The sequence below is a fragment of the Battus philenor genome, unplaced genomic scaffold (assembly GCF_028537555.1).
Source record: "Battus philenor isolate CCGP_79_NKW_IND1 unplaced genomic scaffold, ilBatPhil1.0.hap1 SCAF_15, whole genome shotgun sequence".
Lineage (NCBI taxonomy): Eukaryota > Metazoa > Arthropoda > Insecta > Lepidoptera > Papilionidae > Battus > Battus philenor.
Window position 1 is genome coordinate 6,868,931 of NW_027181677.1, and position 19,508 is coordinate 6,888,438.

The following is a 19,508-nucleotide window of genomic DNA, read 5'->3' on the forward strand; positions in this document are numbered from 1 at the left end:
TCATATTTCCACGTCTAGGTTTTCCTTTATTAATGCTATAGGTGTTTCTGGTGTTTTACAGTAATTTCTTTATTCCATAGCTAACGGTTTTCAAAATTGTGAAATGATTGTTTTATAAATTCTCGTAATAACTCGACAAAAGCATCTTATCGAGCTGAGTTTCGAACTTTCAGCATCGTCAAATTGGAATATTAAAAGCGATTCGTGTGATAACTTGGACTAAGCTCACGTATCCGGAGCCCATGCGCCTTGTGTCCCAATGGAATTATAAGTATCAACAAACAAACAACATTGTTCTGTGGAGGATTTGGTCCGGCCCTGGACGTCCTGGCTGAAATGATAATGGATCTCTTTTCTACTTACTGGTATAATAAATATATATTTTAAATGCTGTTGTTTTTTCCTTAAACTTATAACCTTGTAACGATATCAAACACCAAAAAATATTGATAAAAAATTAAATCTTCAAAAATACATGATGATTGGTTGTTTACACGACAAATAGTTCTTTTTTTTTCAAATAATATCATAATTGCGTAATACAATCACTTACAACTATTTTATTTACTTTCTAGAAAATAGCTTTTACATGTGGTGAATCTATACTTTACCAATTAATGCTAAGCTTTTCTTTTGTTGATGTCTACAGGAAATTAATACCAGTTAATTACTGCTAGCGGATAAAGGTTCTCCAAAAGCATAATCACTTCAAAATCAAAGTGTATCTAATACTTTTTTATAATAAAGTCATACAATCTATAATATAAGTAAACCTTGACTGATCAATTAAATTGTCTGAGATTCATTAGTCTTTTGTTTTATTATGATAACACCCAAAATTACGTGGTGTATATTAATGTACATATTAAACTTATACGAACTAAAAACTCTGTTGGTCTTATTTTGTAAAAGAAAGGAAATGTCTTTGCCGAAATCACTAACATATTTTCTGTAATTACAGCCAACGTTTTACTACAATAAACAACAGTTTCTGAGAATCTTTTTATATTTTACTAAAATCATCGTCTTTAGAGAATTGAACACCCCGGCGTTTTAAGCGAACTCCATCAAAACTCATTAATATTTGTCTAACTTCCATAAATACCTTTTAATAATTAAGTATTTACAAAATATATGCCTGCTCTTCCATAATCAATTATGAATAATACAGACACTGCAGCAATAAAAAAATATTATAGATAAGTAATATTATATCGATTTCTCTTCAGCATCGTACTTTAAACGTAAGGATTGAAAATGGTTTGGTTTACATACCATGATAATTAACCAATCGCTTTGTATTAAAACACTTTAATGACTATTAGTCATATTTTCATAATTTCAGCCGTGGGACATCTACTGCTGGTCTTACTCTATAGATTTCTGATACGACTAGTTGGAAGCGGCCTGCATCTAACGTTTTTTGAAGAACTTGACAAGATCACCTGTCCACCTTGGAAATAGATGATATACGCCGCGCTTGACGGTCAATGGTCTCCACTCCAGAATATTTGAGCTCCAGTGGTAATATAATCTAAAGCGTTACAAAACCTACGCACTGCTAACCCTCTACTTAAGTTTTTTTATGTCGTCTTCGAATCTTTTTATTCCTGTTTAGATCTCATAGAGAAATGTAATAGCCCTCCCTAAACGCTGTAAGCGACTGTAAGCTTGCCAATGAGCCCAGAAGCTAACACTAATGTAAACTAAAATATATATTGAAGTGTTAACAAAACTTACTTTGTAACTTTGTTACTAGCCAGATACGTTATCAACGAAGAAACATTGTTGCATTAATGTTGTCATTATTTTTTTAAACATTTATCTAAAAACAAAACAATCATAGGTAAGGTCAATTATAAAGGGTTATCCTTCTAGTATAAATACGAAGACAAGTTGAGACAATTTACAGTCACACTGGCTTCGGCTCGACTCCAGGATGAAGTCGATCGTATTGTTAGTGCTCGGCCTAGCCGCCATGGCTACGGCTCGACCCGATATGGACGGCCAAACAAGCATAGGTGAGCATTGGCTATAGTTTTATAACAGAGTCAACCTATTTATCTAAATATTTTTTAACATTAATTAATTGTAATTACTAATTTTTAGTCAACATGGATATCAAACAAAGACAAATATTCATTTTGAAACTGCTTAACAACATCATTGATCCCGTCATGTATAAGGACATACAAGAAATTGGCAATAACTTCAAAATCGAAGAAAATCTCGAACTATTTACGGTAAGTTGTTATTTAGTAAAATGCTAGTACTCATTCATATTTTATATTTCACTTACCAAGGGATAATAATTGTTTTTAGAGAACTGATGTCGTGAAGACTTTCATCAATTTTGTTAAAATTGGAATGCTACCTCGTGGTGAAATATTTACTATCCACGTTGATCGCCAACTGAAAGAAGTTGTTTCGATGTTCCATTTGCTGTACTATGCAAAGGATTTCGACACCTTTATTAAGTGCGCTTGCTGGATGCGTCTCCATTTGAATGAAGGCATGTTTGTTTACGCTCTAACTGTAGCTGTCAGACATCGTGTAGATTGCAAAGGAATAATACTACCACCTCCCTATGAAATTTACCCTTACTACTTCGTTCGCGCTGATGTTATACAAAAAGCTTACTTACTGAAAATGAAAAAGGGTATGCTTGATACCAAGCTATGCGACTTTTATGGCATTAAAAAGACTGACAAAGGCGTGTACATTATTGACGAGAACGTTTTCGACAAACGTGTTTACCTGAATGAAGACGAGAGGCTTAGATATTTCACTGAGGACATCGATTTAAATACTTACTACTATTACTTCCATGTTGATTATCCATTCTGGATGAGGGACGAAATATTCGACAAATTGAAAGTACGAAGGTGGGAACTGAACTTCTACATTTGTCAGCAAATTCTTGCCAGATATTACTTGGAGCGTCTGTCTAATGGTTTAGGAGAAGTATCAACGCTAACATGGAACAAACCCGTCAGGAACGGATATTGGCCTTGGATGCTGCTTCATAACGGTGTTCAATTCCCACTTCGACCAAATTACTATAACCTTGTTGGAGACAGAAATATCAACGTCGTTCGTTTAGTTGAAAACTATGAAACGCTTATTAAAGAAGCTATTGTCAAGGGATATATTGACGTAAGTATTTTATCCTTTAGTTTTGATTCCATTATATATTTGAGAAAGTAATTTAATTGCCATATATACTTTGTTACCTATAGATTAATGGTGTACGACTCGATTTGATGAAATCTGATGACATTGAAATGCTAGGAAAAATTGTTTTTGGAAAAGTTGACAAGACAGATGTTGACAAATTCCACATCGACGCTTACCGCTATCTGCTTATTATTATGAAATCTGTGATGGGCTTTAACACCTGGGATTCAGATAAGTAAGTATTATTTTATTAATCTTCTTAATAAATCAACCAATCATAATCTTTGAAAACAAATATTAATCGCCGCTTTGTACTTAAATTTTTTTAACATTTTACAGGTACTTTGTCACACCAACTGTTCTTGATATTTATCAAACAGCTCTACGGGATCCAATTTTCTACCAACTACAGAAACGGTTATGCGATTTACTGATCCACTTCAAAAAACGTCTGCCAAGCTATACAAGAGAGGAGCTCTATTTCCCTGGAGTAAAAATCGATAATATTGTGGTTGATAAGTTAGTGACTTACTTCGATGATTACCTAATGGATATGACAAACGCTGTAACATTTACTGAAGATGAGCTTAAAAAGACGACATCTGACATGGTCTTCTTAGTACGCAAGCGTCGCCTAAATCATGAACCATTCCAAATCAAGCTGGATGTTGTATCCGATAAAACTGTCGATTGTGTGGTTAGGTTCTTCTTAGGACCTAAAGAAGATTACTTAGGTCGTTTGATTGACTTAAATGTTAACCGCTTTAACTTTGTTGAGTTGGATTCGTTCCTCTACAAATTGAACACTGGCAAAAACACTATTACCAGAAACTCCATTGAAATGCATAACTTGGTGCGCGATCGTATCATGACTCGTGATCTCTGGAAGAAGATCGAAACAATCACTGACATGAAAGACTTACTCGTGAAGGATTTGAGAAACTACCACACTGGTTTCCCCACTAGACTGTTACTTCCTAAAGGTCGTATCGGTGGTATGAACTTCTTGCTTTATGTTATCGTAACTCCATTAAAATTAGTTGATAACGTAGACATAAACATTTTGGATATTAACCGCAAGGACTTATTTATGGACTTCAGATCGACTGTGTTACTTGATAAAATGCCATTAGGCTTTCCATTTGATCGTCATATTGATTATACTAAGTTCTTTACTCCGAATATGAAGTTCGTCGATGTAGTCATCTTCCATAAGAAACAAGTTTGTGATATGAAGACAAGATGGGACCGCTATGTCTTGAAGAACTACAACATGTTTGACTATACATACGGAGCTGAAGACTACAACGTAGATGTTGACATCAATACTAAGGTAGACAGAGATGTAAACCTTTTTGACTTCTAATTTGAAAACTTCAATATGGTTTATTACTTTTACACGATGTTCTTAACGGGAAACTATAAATAAAAAATATTTTCATGATAATTTTTTTTTAATTTTAAGCTCCTGTTCATGTTTCAAAAAGTTCTTTAAAATATTAACTTATAATTATTATATATAAATTCAGAAAATATATTTAATCGTCTAGGAAAACATGTCACCTTTGTTAAAAGAAATAATAGTTGTGGTGATGTATAGTGATTCTTAACTAAACTTGAAAAATAATAATTACTAATTTTTAAAATATTTAATGAACTTTAAATGACAAAGTGATTGAAGTATTATAAATTTTAATCCAGAAAGATTGAATCAATTTTAGTATCTATAGTTGTATCGACTTGTTATGTCCTAAATTCAGCGTATGCCTCTCAATCTAATTTACACACTCGACACGTTTCACTTGTCAACAGAGCCATTCCACCGATAAATTGAGGGGTCTGCAGCCTCTGATAATTTTTTTTGACGTTCTAAAATAATACACCACACCAAAACTAGTACTTCTATACAACTGCTACTAAATATTTTTATTCATTAGGATTAAATTCAAAGAAAATTATTCATGTAATTACACAAAAATATCAGGACTACAAAAGATTCTCTGATCGTATGGCACAAGTTACCATAGGTTTTGGGCCGATGTAGAATTATTTCAGAATTTCAATCGCTAAAAAAGAAATTGTCAATAAACTAGTGTGCAATAAATAAAGAAAACTTTGTTCTCTGTTTTGTTTTGTCTTATACGAAACAAGTATAAAAAGTATAAAACGTAGCAAAGGAATGCTGTAGCAATAATTCTTTTTTCTTTGTTTTGAACATACCTTTGTAATTTCTGATTTTCTGTATCGAATTAATGATGATACAAAATTGTTACGAAATTAATTAATCGTTTTTCTTTGACCTCGTTCTGCTTGCAATTACGGAAAAACTAAAATGTCGCGACATTTTTTATGCAGCTACGGATATTGCTGTACCACGCCTTAGGAAACTACTGTGAAGTGGGAGCCAAAAAGAGCATAAGCGACTGAGGGGGCGGTGCGGCCAATGCAACTCTAGGTCTCACCAAGTGCATTGATTACTGAGGCACAGCATACCGGTTTCAGTAGCACTATAACATAATTTCTAATACCAGCACTAATGATGATGGATGATCGTAAATACAAACCAATGATAACCAACTGTAACAATAAATAAATATCTGGAAGAGATATTAAAAACAGATCATATAGTTAGCATTCTAGGTGCCTTGGGTGTAAATGATAAAATAACAATTCATTTACGTTTAATCGAAAAAGAAAACAGAGCCGAAAAAATATACTGCATAAATTAAGTACAGAACGTCAGCTAAATACGCTACGAATGATATCTTGCGTTTCCGACCTGTATAGCATTGTTAATTGTATCATTTTTTTACATGTAAATTGTATATTTGTCCACTATTGCAAACAATGGTGGATAAGCTAACCACTCAAACAGACGAGTCAATTGCTCTGATCTATTGCATACTAATTGTTAAAACTAATAAGGACCTTGACCAAATGCTAGAAAACTTGAAAGAACTCATTAATTTTTACTACCAACGATATTAATAAATTTCTCATAAAATAGCAACACAATGTATTGTTTTTTTAATTATTTAAATAAGATTTATTCACAAAACACGGTTCTAGTTTTCATAAAATAATTTCAACCAATATTTCATATTTTTTCCTGATATTAAATTCACTTTGAATATTTGCTGCATAAAAAAGTAACTCTTCTTAAACCATAAATATGTCATAAAGGCTACTGTCGCAAGGATTTTATACAAAAAAAATTAAATTGCTGCTATCTATCGAAGACAAAGGGTTTTGCTATCAACAGTATTTTTTTTTGTAAAAAGTTTCTTAATTTTATTTTTAGGAACTGTATTATCAATAATTCGTAAAAGTTAATAATAATACAGCTCACTAGTGGAAACTGATAGTTGTGACAGTAATTTACCTAGTGGTATTTTACATCTGAACTCAGTTCTAGGACCACAGGAACGCACAATAGATTTAGTAATAACAAGAACTTGCAACAGATGGCGTGAAATCCAAATAATTTTTTTATGAAGAATATGCTCGTTTATGTCAAAAAAGTAGTAAAGCAAATTAGTATTTATTATAACATTAATAACAATAATTGGTCAATTAGATCGTATCAGGTTGTTCGCTATTAAATGTTTAATCAGTTTTGTACATTAAGTACTATGTTCCCTATTTAATAATTTTAATGAAAAGCATAAATAATTACATTATAAAGAAAGAACAAAGCCCTGGAATTTTAAAACCGTTAATTCGTTAATCAGACCGAAAATGAAAAGACCGACATTTTACCGACATTAAAATTTATTAACTAAATTAAATAATGTATGACAGAGATATCAAACGTATGTACCACACCGCATACGTGTGTCCATATATCTACCATATATGGACACGGTTTTAGGATTCTGCAAATTCATAACAGAGTTCATCAGAAAATTTTCTACCTCTTATAATTTAAACATAATTTTTACAGAACGAATACCTATTTTTTGGTTTATATGAAACTGCCAGTTCGCTTTCTTTTTTCGACTAACTGAATTGCTATTTTGTCCGGACATTCACTGCTGCCCAAATGGCATTTGTAGATTCCGTGGGTTTGAATTGGCACGGTGCAGCCTATTCAATCTTTTAAAGTTGCGAAGCTCAGGGGCTCCCGAGGTAGGCTTGGCTTCTACCGCTTAATTTTACTATTTTACCGAATTGGGAGACAACGGAGCTCTTAAATTGCTTCGGGGGATGCTCTGTGTTTATTGACGAGGCTCAAGGGCCTTAACAAGGGTTCCCGAGATAGCCGAACCTCTACTTGGTCAGTTACAATTACTGGCTAATAACATTAATACCACTTTGGAAAGCGTTAGCGCTGGGAGAAGAAGTAGTTGATGAGATTCCAGCAGTGCTTCTACTTAGTAAGATCGGGGGTTGACGTCCTCTGTGAAATACGATCCGATCGCGCTTAATAACATGTTCATAGATCAACTTTCTTCTTGTGCCGTCGGTGTGTCGTCATTTATACTCACCAAAAGCTACTTATGGTAATCATAAATACTCAATAATTACTTTTTAACATTCCCGTACTCAGAAAATATATGTCTACCATACAAAAATCAATTTTCACTCACTCTTAAATGAACGCAATGAAAATTAAAGAGTTTTATATACAAGCTTACCAAATTTAGATTAATTTGTAGATGGAGGAATAAGAAAACTCAATTTTAAAATAAGTTCAAATTTTCATGCCAACTTTTTATTTAAAATAAAGTTTATTTAAAACCAAAGGCCTCACTTTATTTGCTAAATCACATTTGGCATACAGACGTCGAAGAATTCCATTACCAGTCGGTCAAATCAAAGTATGGCACGGTGACAAGGCCCGCTAATCATGAATATTTGGCGGCAGACCTAAATCCCTTACAAACAGGTGACATTAGCGGCGACACTTATTATATTTAGCACAATTAACGAGATTGCCAAAGTTTAATTATCAACACATCATTGTTATAAAACACACGACAGTGATTTCTTTTTCAAATCAATTTGATGTCAATCAGATCATAAAAGTCGTTTGTCTCTCCAACATCGCAATAGAACTCCGTATTTTATCATTCATACCACTATTTCATAGAATATTTTAAGCCTAGTATTATAAAAATAAACATCCATAAATAGTTTGGTTATTTATTTAAACTTTTTACACTTTGTGTTATGGCGGACTAAATACATTCTAAGCATTCTGTACTAGTCCACCTATAGTAGCCAGATAACAAATAGGCAGCTGTGTAAATGTCTTTAATGAAAAATAAAACGGAATATTTATATACTATCTATACACATGAGAGGTTCCCACCTATATCCTAACTCATCACGATATTCTTCAAACCATAAGATTGAGAGGTTTGAAATTTGATACATATATTTCTATTGTCAAACAGAAAGTAGCAAAGACCGAATATTACGCATTTTATCAATGAGTGGTTATAATGATAAAACTGGGCATCATTTTTTTGGCATGTTAAAAATTACCAAGAATTGTTTTTATGAAATTATACTCATAAAATGCAGTATGAACTAAGCGAAGCGGGTGGGGGATAGCTAGTACAGTATATACTTTACCTTATATATAATTAATTATAACCATTTACTTCAATAGAAGAATATTATATATTCATAAATGACACATAATTAATAACAGGAAGTTACGACGATTCTTTTGGCGATAGGTCTCAAACTTCTTTTCGAATTTCGGTTTAAAAATGAGTAAAAGAATAAAAGAAGTCGGATTTGTGAGAATGATGAAGCAGTAAAAATTCATTAGACGATCGTAGATTTCTCTCTCGGGTTGAGTCAAAGAATTGCAAATAATAATCCTGTTTTAAGAAAAAATATCACAACAACTTGCGATCATAAGTCGCGGATTCGATTCCTGTTATACAATCTAAATAATTCACACTTCGTTCATTTATTAGCGTCCTCTGCGTACCAGAATAATATATTGCGATCTTCAACCTGTTTTCCTAGATGTTTTTGGATGTGAACTATGCCTTGATGTGAGCGTTTTTGGGCTGAAATAAACAAAAAAGATGAAAATATTTAAAAAGAGGCTTTAAAAAAGACCGTTAAATGACAAAAATGTAACAATTATTATTATGGTTACACAGATACCATAATGTGGTTGGAATTGAAATAAGTTTTGGGAAGAAATAATATTCATTTAGCAAGATTTTAGTTATTGCAAATAGAATGCTTAAATATTCTATGTAAGCGCAATTTTTTATAATGCAAAAAATTAAATTATTTTATGAAATTATTTTCCATTAAGCGAGATATTTCTGTATAAATTAACGCAACGTCAAAGTAGAAGTTACGTCAATACGAGATAATTTGCGTGACTCTTTGAATTGCTGTGAAAATAAATGGAAATGGCTATGATGACAAATCATAATGTGCAATTTTTTACCAATACAAGATAGCTTTTTCGGTAACACTTTTTACAGAATCGATTTTCATATGATTTTCTTAATTTAATATTAAGTTGGGGAAACAGACTTTCACGTTTAGTATGTATAGGCTTTTAATAACATTTCTTTGGCTGTACTTTTTGTATCAGGCTGGTTTAAGTGACATATTTAGAGCTCTTTTTTGTCATTGGTTGTTCTTTCTGTTAAAATAAGTAAGTAGAAATATAATACATTTTAAATATTTATGTTCTTAAATTTCTTAAGAATCGGCATAATGGCACCAAATAAATGATCTTAATCATTTAACAAAATGACATCTGCATATTATAATTAATTTATAAATTTTGAAAATCACGACCCGAATTTATTATGAAGGCCTTGGAACTTTTATTACTACCAATCTATTATTAATAATTAATGTAAAATAAGTATTTTTCTTACTTAAACAATACCCTAGTTTACTTACTTCTACAGTCTCTTTATATGTAAAATATTAGTAAATTATTACTCACTACAACGAGATTACACGTGCAAAACATTTACAAATTACGAATCTTTGCAAGTGTTAATCACGAACATTGGGGCTTGATCTGAGAAAAACCAGAATTCCTTCTTTATTACAGAATAAACAACAACGGAAACCTGAAACACATTTATCTCTATAGAAGCATTACATCACCTAATAGTAGCAAAATCGTGCAATGAAGGATTTTATAAACAATTTATTTTTACTCTAAAATAATTACTTCTTCTTCATCATTTCAGCGGATTAACGTTCACTGCAAAGTATGGACATCCCCTAAAGATCGGTGAATTGTAAATGCAAACATTATTGTTGTAACTAAACCCGATTAACAAGATTTTTTTTAGTCTGCGGACCTAAGTTCTGCAAGCTAAATTTAGATGAAGCTGTACGAGGTTTAACGCATAACAGCAATAAACGTCAAACACATTCCATGCCGCGGGTAACATTCCATACCAATTCGTGGTTGCCACTCGAGAACGTTTCCGCCCTAACGGCCGATGGCTGCACAAGGGACGCTTGTCCCTCCGACTGTCACTTTAGACGAGCAATTCTTTAAGCTACCAGTGACTCCGGTTCATCTGTGGATCTCTTCATTTTAATTAGATTTCGCGATGAAATTCGGAGCATAACTCTCTCCGTTACTCTCTGGATGATCTTATTCAAACAATAAAATTAAAGCTTTAAAATATAACATGTAATGGGTATAATCTTTAAGTAAACAACTCAGAGTAAATTTACGTCAATCTTCAATTTACTCTATAAGCGGATTAATTGTTGAAAATTTTCCATTGCCAATTCACTCATCTCTAAAACAGCAAAACACGTGTTCGCTAAATGCATGTATAAATGATGTATTCAAATGCAACTCACCGAAAAAACAAAGTGATAACTTCTGAAGACAGGTCAAGTCACTGATATTCACTTAATATATTTATTTAATACCTTCCAATGATATAACATGACCTTATTCAATAACTGATATTGCAAGGTTGTTGAACTATCATAATTTTAAAACAAATGGTTGTTGTGTACAAATTAAGGAATTTTCCAAAACGTAAACATATTTTTTCGTTTTCGGTCATCGACATTTTACTATTAATTCGTTAGTATTTTACCACCAATTATGTATATACGGAGCTATATTGGCAAATACGATCCAAAAAAAAATTAAATCAGGGTAAATACGCATCTGAGGCAAAAAATACTTCACATTAATTTCTTTGCGCTTATTTAAGTTTTTCTCGGATGTTTTTGCCTCATTACATGTTTGTTAACAGTTGTAAGTCATTACAGCACCAAAAGGTGGTCTTACCCTTAGGAAAAGCGTACCGCTACTTAACGAGCAATGGATAGGATTGTGGTAAGGATTTTACTGTAAGTTCGGATCATTAATAAGGAGATCAATAGAAAAACGAAAGTAGCCGATGTGGCCTAGTGTATTGGCAACTTGAAATGACAGTGGTAGCGCAGAATAATAAGGCCGGTAAGGCCTTAAGTTTCTAGAGAAGTAACAACGGACCCGCAAGCGAAGCGCAGGACATTCACGCACGTAGTGGACAGACGTCCTAGTAAAGATGGAAAGCGCAGGATGCTACCCGCCTTAAATTAGTCCTATCGGAAATCTCTTTCCAATAGTGGACGGGCACAAAGGATGATGACAATCATGATTACATGTATATAATACATTAGATACCAGTGTATAAATTCTAAGGCAATAATCTTTCATGACATTGAAAGATATTAATTTAATGCATGGATTAAGTAGTAAATTAACACGACGAATTGAATAATAGCGACCGTTACACTTATGACATTTTCGTAACATTAGCTATTAATTGTAATAAACAAATCCAGCGTCTGTTTACCTTATAAATAGAGCCATTAAACTACTTATCTATTAATTTTTATATGGCAATTATTTAATTCATTGCCCTTTTAGAAATCTATATAAAAGCCAACAAAAATTGTAATGCATCATATTCACAAATATGTTTCTTGTTACGTTAATTGTGGTCGCTGCAGTCTCTATTGGAACATCAGGGTATCTCATCAAGATTCCGACGGCAGCATGGCAACCTCAAACAGGTATGTCTATAATTATAAGAGAAGTACGGGAATTTAAAATTAAGCAGGCATGACTATTTTACCTTTGAGATAACGTAAAAGGTGTTTCAACGAGAAATTTATTTTCCAAAATTAAATCAAACAGGGATTTAACAATAAAACTTTAGGCCTATTCCAAATTAAATCCGATCTTTTAATAAATAGTTATGTGCCATATGATATCGTTCTGTTAAAACCAAAAAATTAGAGATATCCATATTTGTTGGATTACAAAATTCTCACTGACAAATATAAGATGACCTGATGATCATGATGGTGAAACTAATCCATCAACAAAAAACTACCCAAATATATTAAATAACCTTATGTATTTTCAGTTCCAGTACAAAAACAAGAATGGTTTTACATTCAAAAAAGATTAATGCCTTTATTTGAGAATGTGTGCGAAGATAGCACTGATCCTATCATCATTAATTTGAGTAACGAATTTAACAAGGATTTCGGAATTGGAAATTACATGGTAAGCTAAAATGCATATTTTTCTTTAATATCTTTAGGTTATTACTCCGCACACTAATAATGTATAATTATATTCGTTTCAGAATCCTGACGTTGTTACAAATTTTAAGAATTATATAAACGAAAATGGCTTATTGCCAAAAGGTGAAATTTATTCAGAATACGACCAAAATCGTGTAACCGAATTGCAGATAATTTTTGAACTTTTATACTTTGCAAATGATTTTGATACATTTTACAAAGCAGCAGCGTGGGCGAGGCGAAACGTAAACTGTGGTCTTTACGTGGATGCAATATATCTTGCAATTTTTAACAGAAAAGACACACAAAACATTTTAATTCCTCCACCGTATGAACTACTTCCCAATTATTTCGTTAATAAGGATGCTATTATCAAAGCCTCCTTATTATTGACAAATGTCGAATTGTTCGATACGGAAAACGTTCGCGAGCAAGGAAATTCATATATTATTGACACATCCTATTCAAATGGTCCTTTTGAAAATAATATAGAAACTTTAACGTATTTTAACGAAGATATAGGATTAAATACTTTTTATTTTTTCCAAAAATTAAATATGTTTCAATGGCTTAACGTTTCAGTAGGTATAAAACCTAAATATGGGGAACACGTTTATCATATATTGAAACAGCTTTCAACTAGATATTACTTAGAAAGGTATTCCAATGGATTACCAGATTTAGATGAATTAAACTGGAATTCGATCTCAATAATGCCGTACAATCCAATGTTAATTTACTCAAACGGAAATGATTTTACTCAAAGTAATACGACTGTTGTACTTAACAGTGAAGACTTGACGTTCTTTCAAAATATAGAAGACAATATCGCCACAGTTACTGCTAACCTGGTATTTAAATTTCGTATTAATTGACTGAATTTGTATTAATTTTAGTGCTTAAAGATTTAAACAAAATACAAATTATTTTCAGATAAATAAAGGATACACCAAAGAAGAGATTATAAACCACTTAATGGACATCTTAGTAATTGGCAAAAACAGCTATCAAAATGTTGCATACAAATTATTAGCTAATGACTTCTCTTCTGGACAAAGGTGAAATATGAATACAGTGTTATAATAAGATAAAACGAAAAGGTTTTTTACCGTATATTATACCAATTTGAATGGGAGTTTATCATTTCTTTAATATAATCAGTCAACAAACTAGAAGCTTCACAAATATAAATGCTATATTTAGAATTAGTCTACGCAAAATATAACTAGTTGCAAACATGAAAACTTGAGTTAGTAAATACATCCTGTTTATGCTTAATATTTAAAAATGCAAGGTTTTATAAATATTTACTAAATATTAATGTTTAACGATATTTAATAATGTTTGTAATTTTAAACAATTGAAAATTTCGTAAATATTGGTCTCATAACCACCATTTCAATTTACAGGTCACCATCTGTATTAGCACATTATTCTACAATTGTGAGAGACCCTGCATTCTGGATAATTAATAAAAAAATAGTCAATTTAGTGGATTGTGCACTAAGTGTATTCCCAGAGTACACGAGAAATGAACTTATATTCCCAGGAGTTGAAATTGTTAATGTGGATGTTAAAAAAATGTTAACTTCTCTCGAACTATTTGAATTTGACGTTACTGATGCACTCAAAACTTCAAATAGCGATGCCAAGTTCCGAGTTAAAATTGAGCAGCATAGATTAAACCACAAACCTTTTACAATAAAACTAAATATTTCGTCTTTAGTAACACAAAAGGGCTTTGCAAAGATATTTTTAGGCCCGAAAGTTTTACCCGGTGAACTAGCTCGTACAAAAAATTTGTATTTTCTACTCGACTCTTTCGAAATTAACCTCAAGAAAGGAAAGAATATAATTACTAGAACCTCGAACGAAATGAATATGTCTGAGGACTTAACATCCCTAAATATAATAAGAAAATATTTAGAAAATACAGACTTTGGATTAAATGCATTACCTGCAACAAATATAGAATCACAAATAAGATTTCCTTCGAGGCTAATTCTTCCCAAAGGATCCGAAGATGGCATACCATTTCAAATATTCGTTTTTGTTGCACCTTACATAAAACCATCAACAGAACGTTTTTCAAAAATAGAATATAACATTGATGCAATTTCAACACCAGGTTTTCCCCTTGATTTGAAAATCGATATGCATACACTACTTAACTTTCCCAATGCTTTTCTCAAGGAAATAATAATTTCACACAAAATAGAAAGCAAACCTGTAAAGGAAACTGGTAAAACAACGGATTACAATGACTCTTGGAAGAGCAATGAAATAGAAAGACCGATTGAACCTTTGCAGCTATCACTTGGTTCAGATTATACAATAAAAAGAGAACCTGTTAATTATAAATCAAAAATCGGGCAGTATGCTAAAAAAGATTATTCCGCAAAAAATATAGATTATAGCACAGAAAAGCAAGAAGTTTACAAGACTTCTATACCTTTTCCTAATACAAACGCCATGGACAATAAAATAATACGTTATGAAGAAATAGATATTCAGAAACATTTAGATGATGATAATTTCGATAAAACTATTTACAACAAAAACTCAATTGAGACTGGTTTTAATAAAAGTACGCACGAAATACAGAATATTGGTAATCTTGAAAAGACAAGTAGTGAGGAAAAAGCGCCTATTAGATTATTAAGATTATCCGCAAGGCCTGATTTTACTATTAGGAAGCAACCCTTTGATTACAAATCAAAAAGACCTCAATATGGTAAAAAAGACAATGATTGGGTACAGAAAGGAAAATATGATAAAAATATACAAAATATTTCTGAACCTTTTTCTACAGATAATATCATAACCACGACAGAAAATATGCCCACAAATGAAGAAATAAATAAGAAAAAGATAGTTAATATTGTCGACGATGGAGATAAAACTAGATATGAAATAGTCTCTGAAGATATATTTTATAAAAACGACAATAACGAAACAGATAACATTATAAAACACATTACGAAAGTTGAATATGACAACGATTCTGATAAATACCAAAATACCGTGACAACTGGTCCAAAAAAACGGAATCCTACTGTGTATGATTATCTCTTCAAAAATCCTATTGATAAATATGAGAGTCTAGAAGTGAAAATTTATGAATAAATTTACTAAAATTGACGCCTATAGTTATGAAAAAAGTAATCTATATTTTAAAAGTTTATCTAATTTTTATATTAATTGATTACTCCGAAACTAAATTATTCTGTTGATTTAAAAATATTATTAACGTCTTTTGTTGTTAATTTATAAGTTATATTTTTTTTGTTTATCAAATAGTTACAGTTTCTGTGTATTTATATTTATTTAATTAAATAGTGAATCAAAAATTGCTTTTATTTTATTTTAATAGGATGTTGGAATACAAAAGGAAACTTATTTGACTTTATTTAGTGCTGTTGATAAAAAAAATTGCAACATATATTAATATAGTAATTTTTAGCGAATAGTAATCAAGATAAATTCTTTTATTTTATATTTTGGTTAACATCGTTACATATGGCGTATTGTATCAAAACAAATTTATATTATAGGACAGTGGCAAATGAAAATAAAAAGAAAGCTCTTCTGACGAATTACAGAAACTGGTCGTCAGTAAATAACAAACATGTTTAACCCATTGCAATGAAATAAATATTTTCTTCAATTTCCTATCATTATTTTTGGAACCAGTCCAAAAAGTTTACGACGATGTTACGCTTTCCCTATTTTCATCGCAGAAATTTAAAAACCATCGCTCACCACAGTGACAACGACTAGAATGCAAACGGGAATATTTTTACAGCCGCTTACAAGGTTTTGAAAGAAGTATCTATATACATTTATTATTCCCGTTTACCTCAAAGAACAACATAATTTGTTTTTTTTTTCTTGGCTCCAGTTTAATGATAATAACTTTTTTAACATTGTCGTGTTAGTTTTACGGTAAATATTTTTAAGTGTAATTAATAGCCTGAAACTCTGTTGGCTACTATATACAAATGTAATGCAATAGTTTTATTTAAGTTAATTTTCTAACAATTTATTTATCATTTAAAATATGTAACAATGAATATATATTCATTTTAAATTTAAAGCACAGATGTTCTTCGGATAATCTAGTTTAATACAACTAATAAGTGAACATACTTAACAAATAACTTTTAACATACATTGCAAAAGTAATGTACATCGTAAAATATTTTTAAGCAAATTTATAGTTTTTTTAGAGGGTCTATAATATTGTAAGATTAATACAAAACTTAATTATTAATACTTATGCAGTTCGTTGGTATCTTTTAATAAAATTAATATAAATTAATGAAATATTTTTAATTTATTATTTTTAAATCATCAATTTACATTCGACCACCATTTTAATATCATTCGACTAAATGAGCTACTCCAAAAAAGGCTCATTTATGTACTGTGTTATTAATTTAGTTCTTGTGTGTATAACACTGAATACAGATTACATATTTGTTCGTTTTAAATTTGGTCTATTTAAGAAAAAAAAAATAATAATTGGCGTCATATGCAATCGTAATGCTTTATTTCACATTAATCCTATTTAAATGAAAACATACATGTGAAGGGCACATTTGAAGATCAATATAATCATGTTTGGCTATGGATGCAACGAGTAGTTCCCGCAGAGAACACTCGTTTCTGTGCCAAATTGAAGTTATATTCCTATTCCATTGACACAAATGACTCAGGGTTCAGCTTCAATTCAATCTAAACGTTGCGCTTTAAATTTAACATTGCAATGTTTATGATCTAAATATTATATAACAAATTATATGTACATATCTACATTAACAATTTTAAATAAAACGAATCCCTTTATTTCTTACATAGTATTGTAGACGATTAAATTTAAATCGTTCCCAGGTTGGTCTATACACCTTTAGTTCTTTTATTATAGAAATTCACAAACATCAATAGATAATAAAAAGTAAAATTATGACACAATTATAATAATGGTTAGTAAAAATAATTAAATATATCGTAAATAATTTTAATTTTATAATGTTAATTTTTTCAAAGCATGAATAATGCTGTTAGGTGCAAAACAGCATTTATCGTGCTTCATGAAGAGAAAATATAAAAAAGTTTGACAAAAAATTTTTAAACAATTTAGCAGATTGCAAAAATAATTAATTAAAATATTCAAACTAACGACGTAACAGATCAAGTCATTAACGGGACTCCTTATTTATACAACCCTAAGGAAAACAGAAGACATGGGAATAGGTCGGTAAGACGGACAATACCTTCTTTGACGAAAAATAAATCGTTTTCTTTGTTCCTTCTTAAGAAAAAGAAAAAATCAACATTATTCTCTTACGATTATTTAAATCGTTAATAAAATAGAAATTAACTACGTTGGTAATAAAAAACCTAACAATTAATTACAATTAAAAACTATCTAGGCGTAAATTTACGATCAGAATATAGTACATGTAAATTTGAATATTTCTCCAGTCCATAATAGGATTTCTATTCTAGACGAATTAATAAAGTGTTCACAAACAGTTACACAGACACTTGAGATGAATCGATAAAAATAACTTGTAACTCACAATGCTCACAAGCGTAATTCAAAAATAGTTTAGGACGTGCGAAGCCAAGGTATTCCAAATATCGTCTCTATTGGCTAATGTCTTATGTTTCCTACTCGAGAAGCGATCTAATAAAATTAAATGTATCTACGTCGTTGCGCGTATGTTCAACAAGACTGTTTGGATGTGTATTACATTCTACAATGTTTGTACACAACACGTAACTCTATCACAAAGACTACGGTTTTAAGGTTACTATGATATTAAACAGATATTGTAAAGTACTATAATTTTAGGAAGGAAACGTGCAGTGAATTATAAGCGATAAAATGAAATATTTAAAAATATCAATAGACACATACGGTAACACTATTAATATTAACCATGTTTGTATGTTTGTACGATAATGTAAAAAGTACAAAGAGATGATGGTTATTCTCAGATCATTGAACGAGCACGCGTCCATAGATGTTCTCGCCATGCGTGAAACGTCTTTGTTATTGTGACGTCCACTATTCACTAGAGAGCACAAAAATTATAGTCGATCACCGACATTCTATATCTGCGCGGACTTCGCCGTATAACCCGTTTCACGCGCCACTAGTAGCAAATTAGCAGCGCATACCAAAACCAGTTTCGAATCACCTTCTTTATAAATCAATGTGACAATAGAAAACTCATCACGACCATTTGATCATATTATTGTTGTTTGCAATCAATAACTTAAATCAATCATACGCCATTATTCAAAAATTAATTACATAGCTTTTAAAACTCTTTCACATTTCATAATAAATTACTAAAATTTTACAATTAACATTGCTTCCAAAAAATCTTTTTAAATACAATGATCCATTTAATACGCGAGCTGAACAAAATTGGAAACTGAAGTTGATGCTTCCAACATGCTGTGACGTAAATGCGCGTAATATTTTCATTAAGATGCTTTTGGATAGGCGATTACCGCAAAGGAATTTCCTGTTCCCATTCGAGAAAATTCTTAATAGGCGCATACGCTTTTAGTATTCACAATAAACATCTCTGTTATTAAAATGCTTGTAACTAACTAATAATAAAATATTTCTAATGTTACGTTAACATCAAATTTTGTAAATCATTTCAGCTCATTAGAGCTGAAATGATTGTAAAAATGTATTAACATTAAATAGTGCTAATGAAAGAAATGTCTCGATATAAATAATAATCACACTT

General features: G+C 31.1%; 2 protein-coding genes across 2 annotated transcripts; both read left to right on the forward strand.

The window, feature by feature from the left end:
- Positions 1 to 1,901: 1,901 nt before the first annotated feature.
- Positions 1,902 to 4,624, forward strand: LOC137918930 (basic juvenile hormone-suppressible protein 2-like). Its single transcript, XM_068761867.1, has 5 exons — positions 1,902 to 2,021; positions 2,110 to 2,243; positions 2,323 to 3,156; positions 3,240 to 3,412; positions 3,517 to 4,624. The coding sequence occupies exons 1-5, from the start codon at positions 1,940 to 1,942 to the stop codon at positions 4,541 to 4,543; spliced, it is 2,250 nt and encodes a 749-aa protein (XP_068617968.1). The 5' UTR covers positions 1,902 to 1,939; the 3' UTR covers positions 4,544 to 4,624.
- A 7,492-nt stretch (positions 4,625 to 12,116) lies between these two features.
- On the forward strand, positions 12,117 to 15,858 carry LOC137918989 (arylphorin subunit alpha-like). The gene is made up of 5 exons (XM_068761948.1): positions 12,117 to 12,243; positions 12,600 to 12,712; positions 12,795 to 13,583; positions 13,666 to 13,790; positions 14,142 to 15,858. The coding sequence occupies exons 1-5, from the start codon at positions 12,117 to 12,119 to the stop codon at positions 15,856 to 15,858; spliced, it is 2,871 nt and encodes a 956-aa protein (XP_068618049.1).
- Positions 15,859 to 19,508: the final 3,650 nt, after the last annotated feature.

Excerpts from the sequence above, each read along its gene's own strand:
- LOC137918930 (XM_068761867.1), top strand. The coding sequence starts at position 1,940 with ATGAAGTCGATCGTATTGTTAGTGCTCGGCCTAGCCGCCATGGCTACG. Across the intron at positions 2,244-2,322 it reads AAAATCTCGAACTATTTACG|AGAACTGATGTCGTGAAGAC; the intron begins GTAAGTTGTTAT and ends AATTGTTTTTAG. Across the intron at positions 3,157-3,239 it reads TTGTCAAGGGATATATTGAC|ATTAATGGTGTACGACTCGA; the intron begins GTAAGTATTTTA and ends TGTTACCTATAG.
- LOC137918989 (XM_068761948.1), top strand. The coding sequence starts at position 12,117 with ATGTTTCTTGTTACGTTAATTGTGGTCGCTGCAGTCTCTATTGGAACA. Across the intron at positions 12,244-12,599 it reads AATTATAAGAGAAGTACGGG|TTCAAAAAAGATTAATGCCT; the intron begins AATTTAAAATTA and ends AATGGTTTTACA. Across the intron at positions 12,713-12,794 it reads TCGGAATTGGAAATTACATG|AATCCTGACGTTGTTACAAA; the intron begins GTAAGCTAAAAT and ends TATTCGTTTCAG.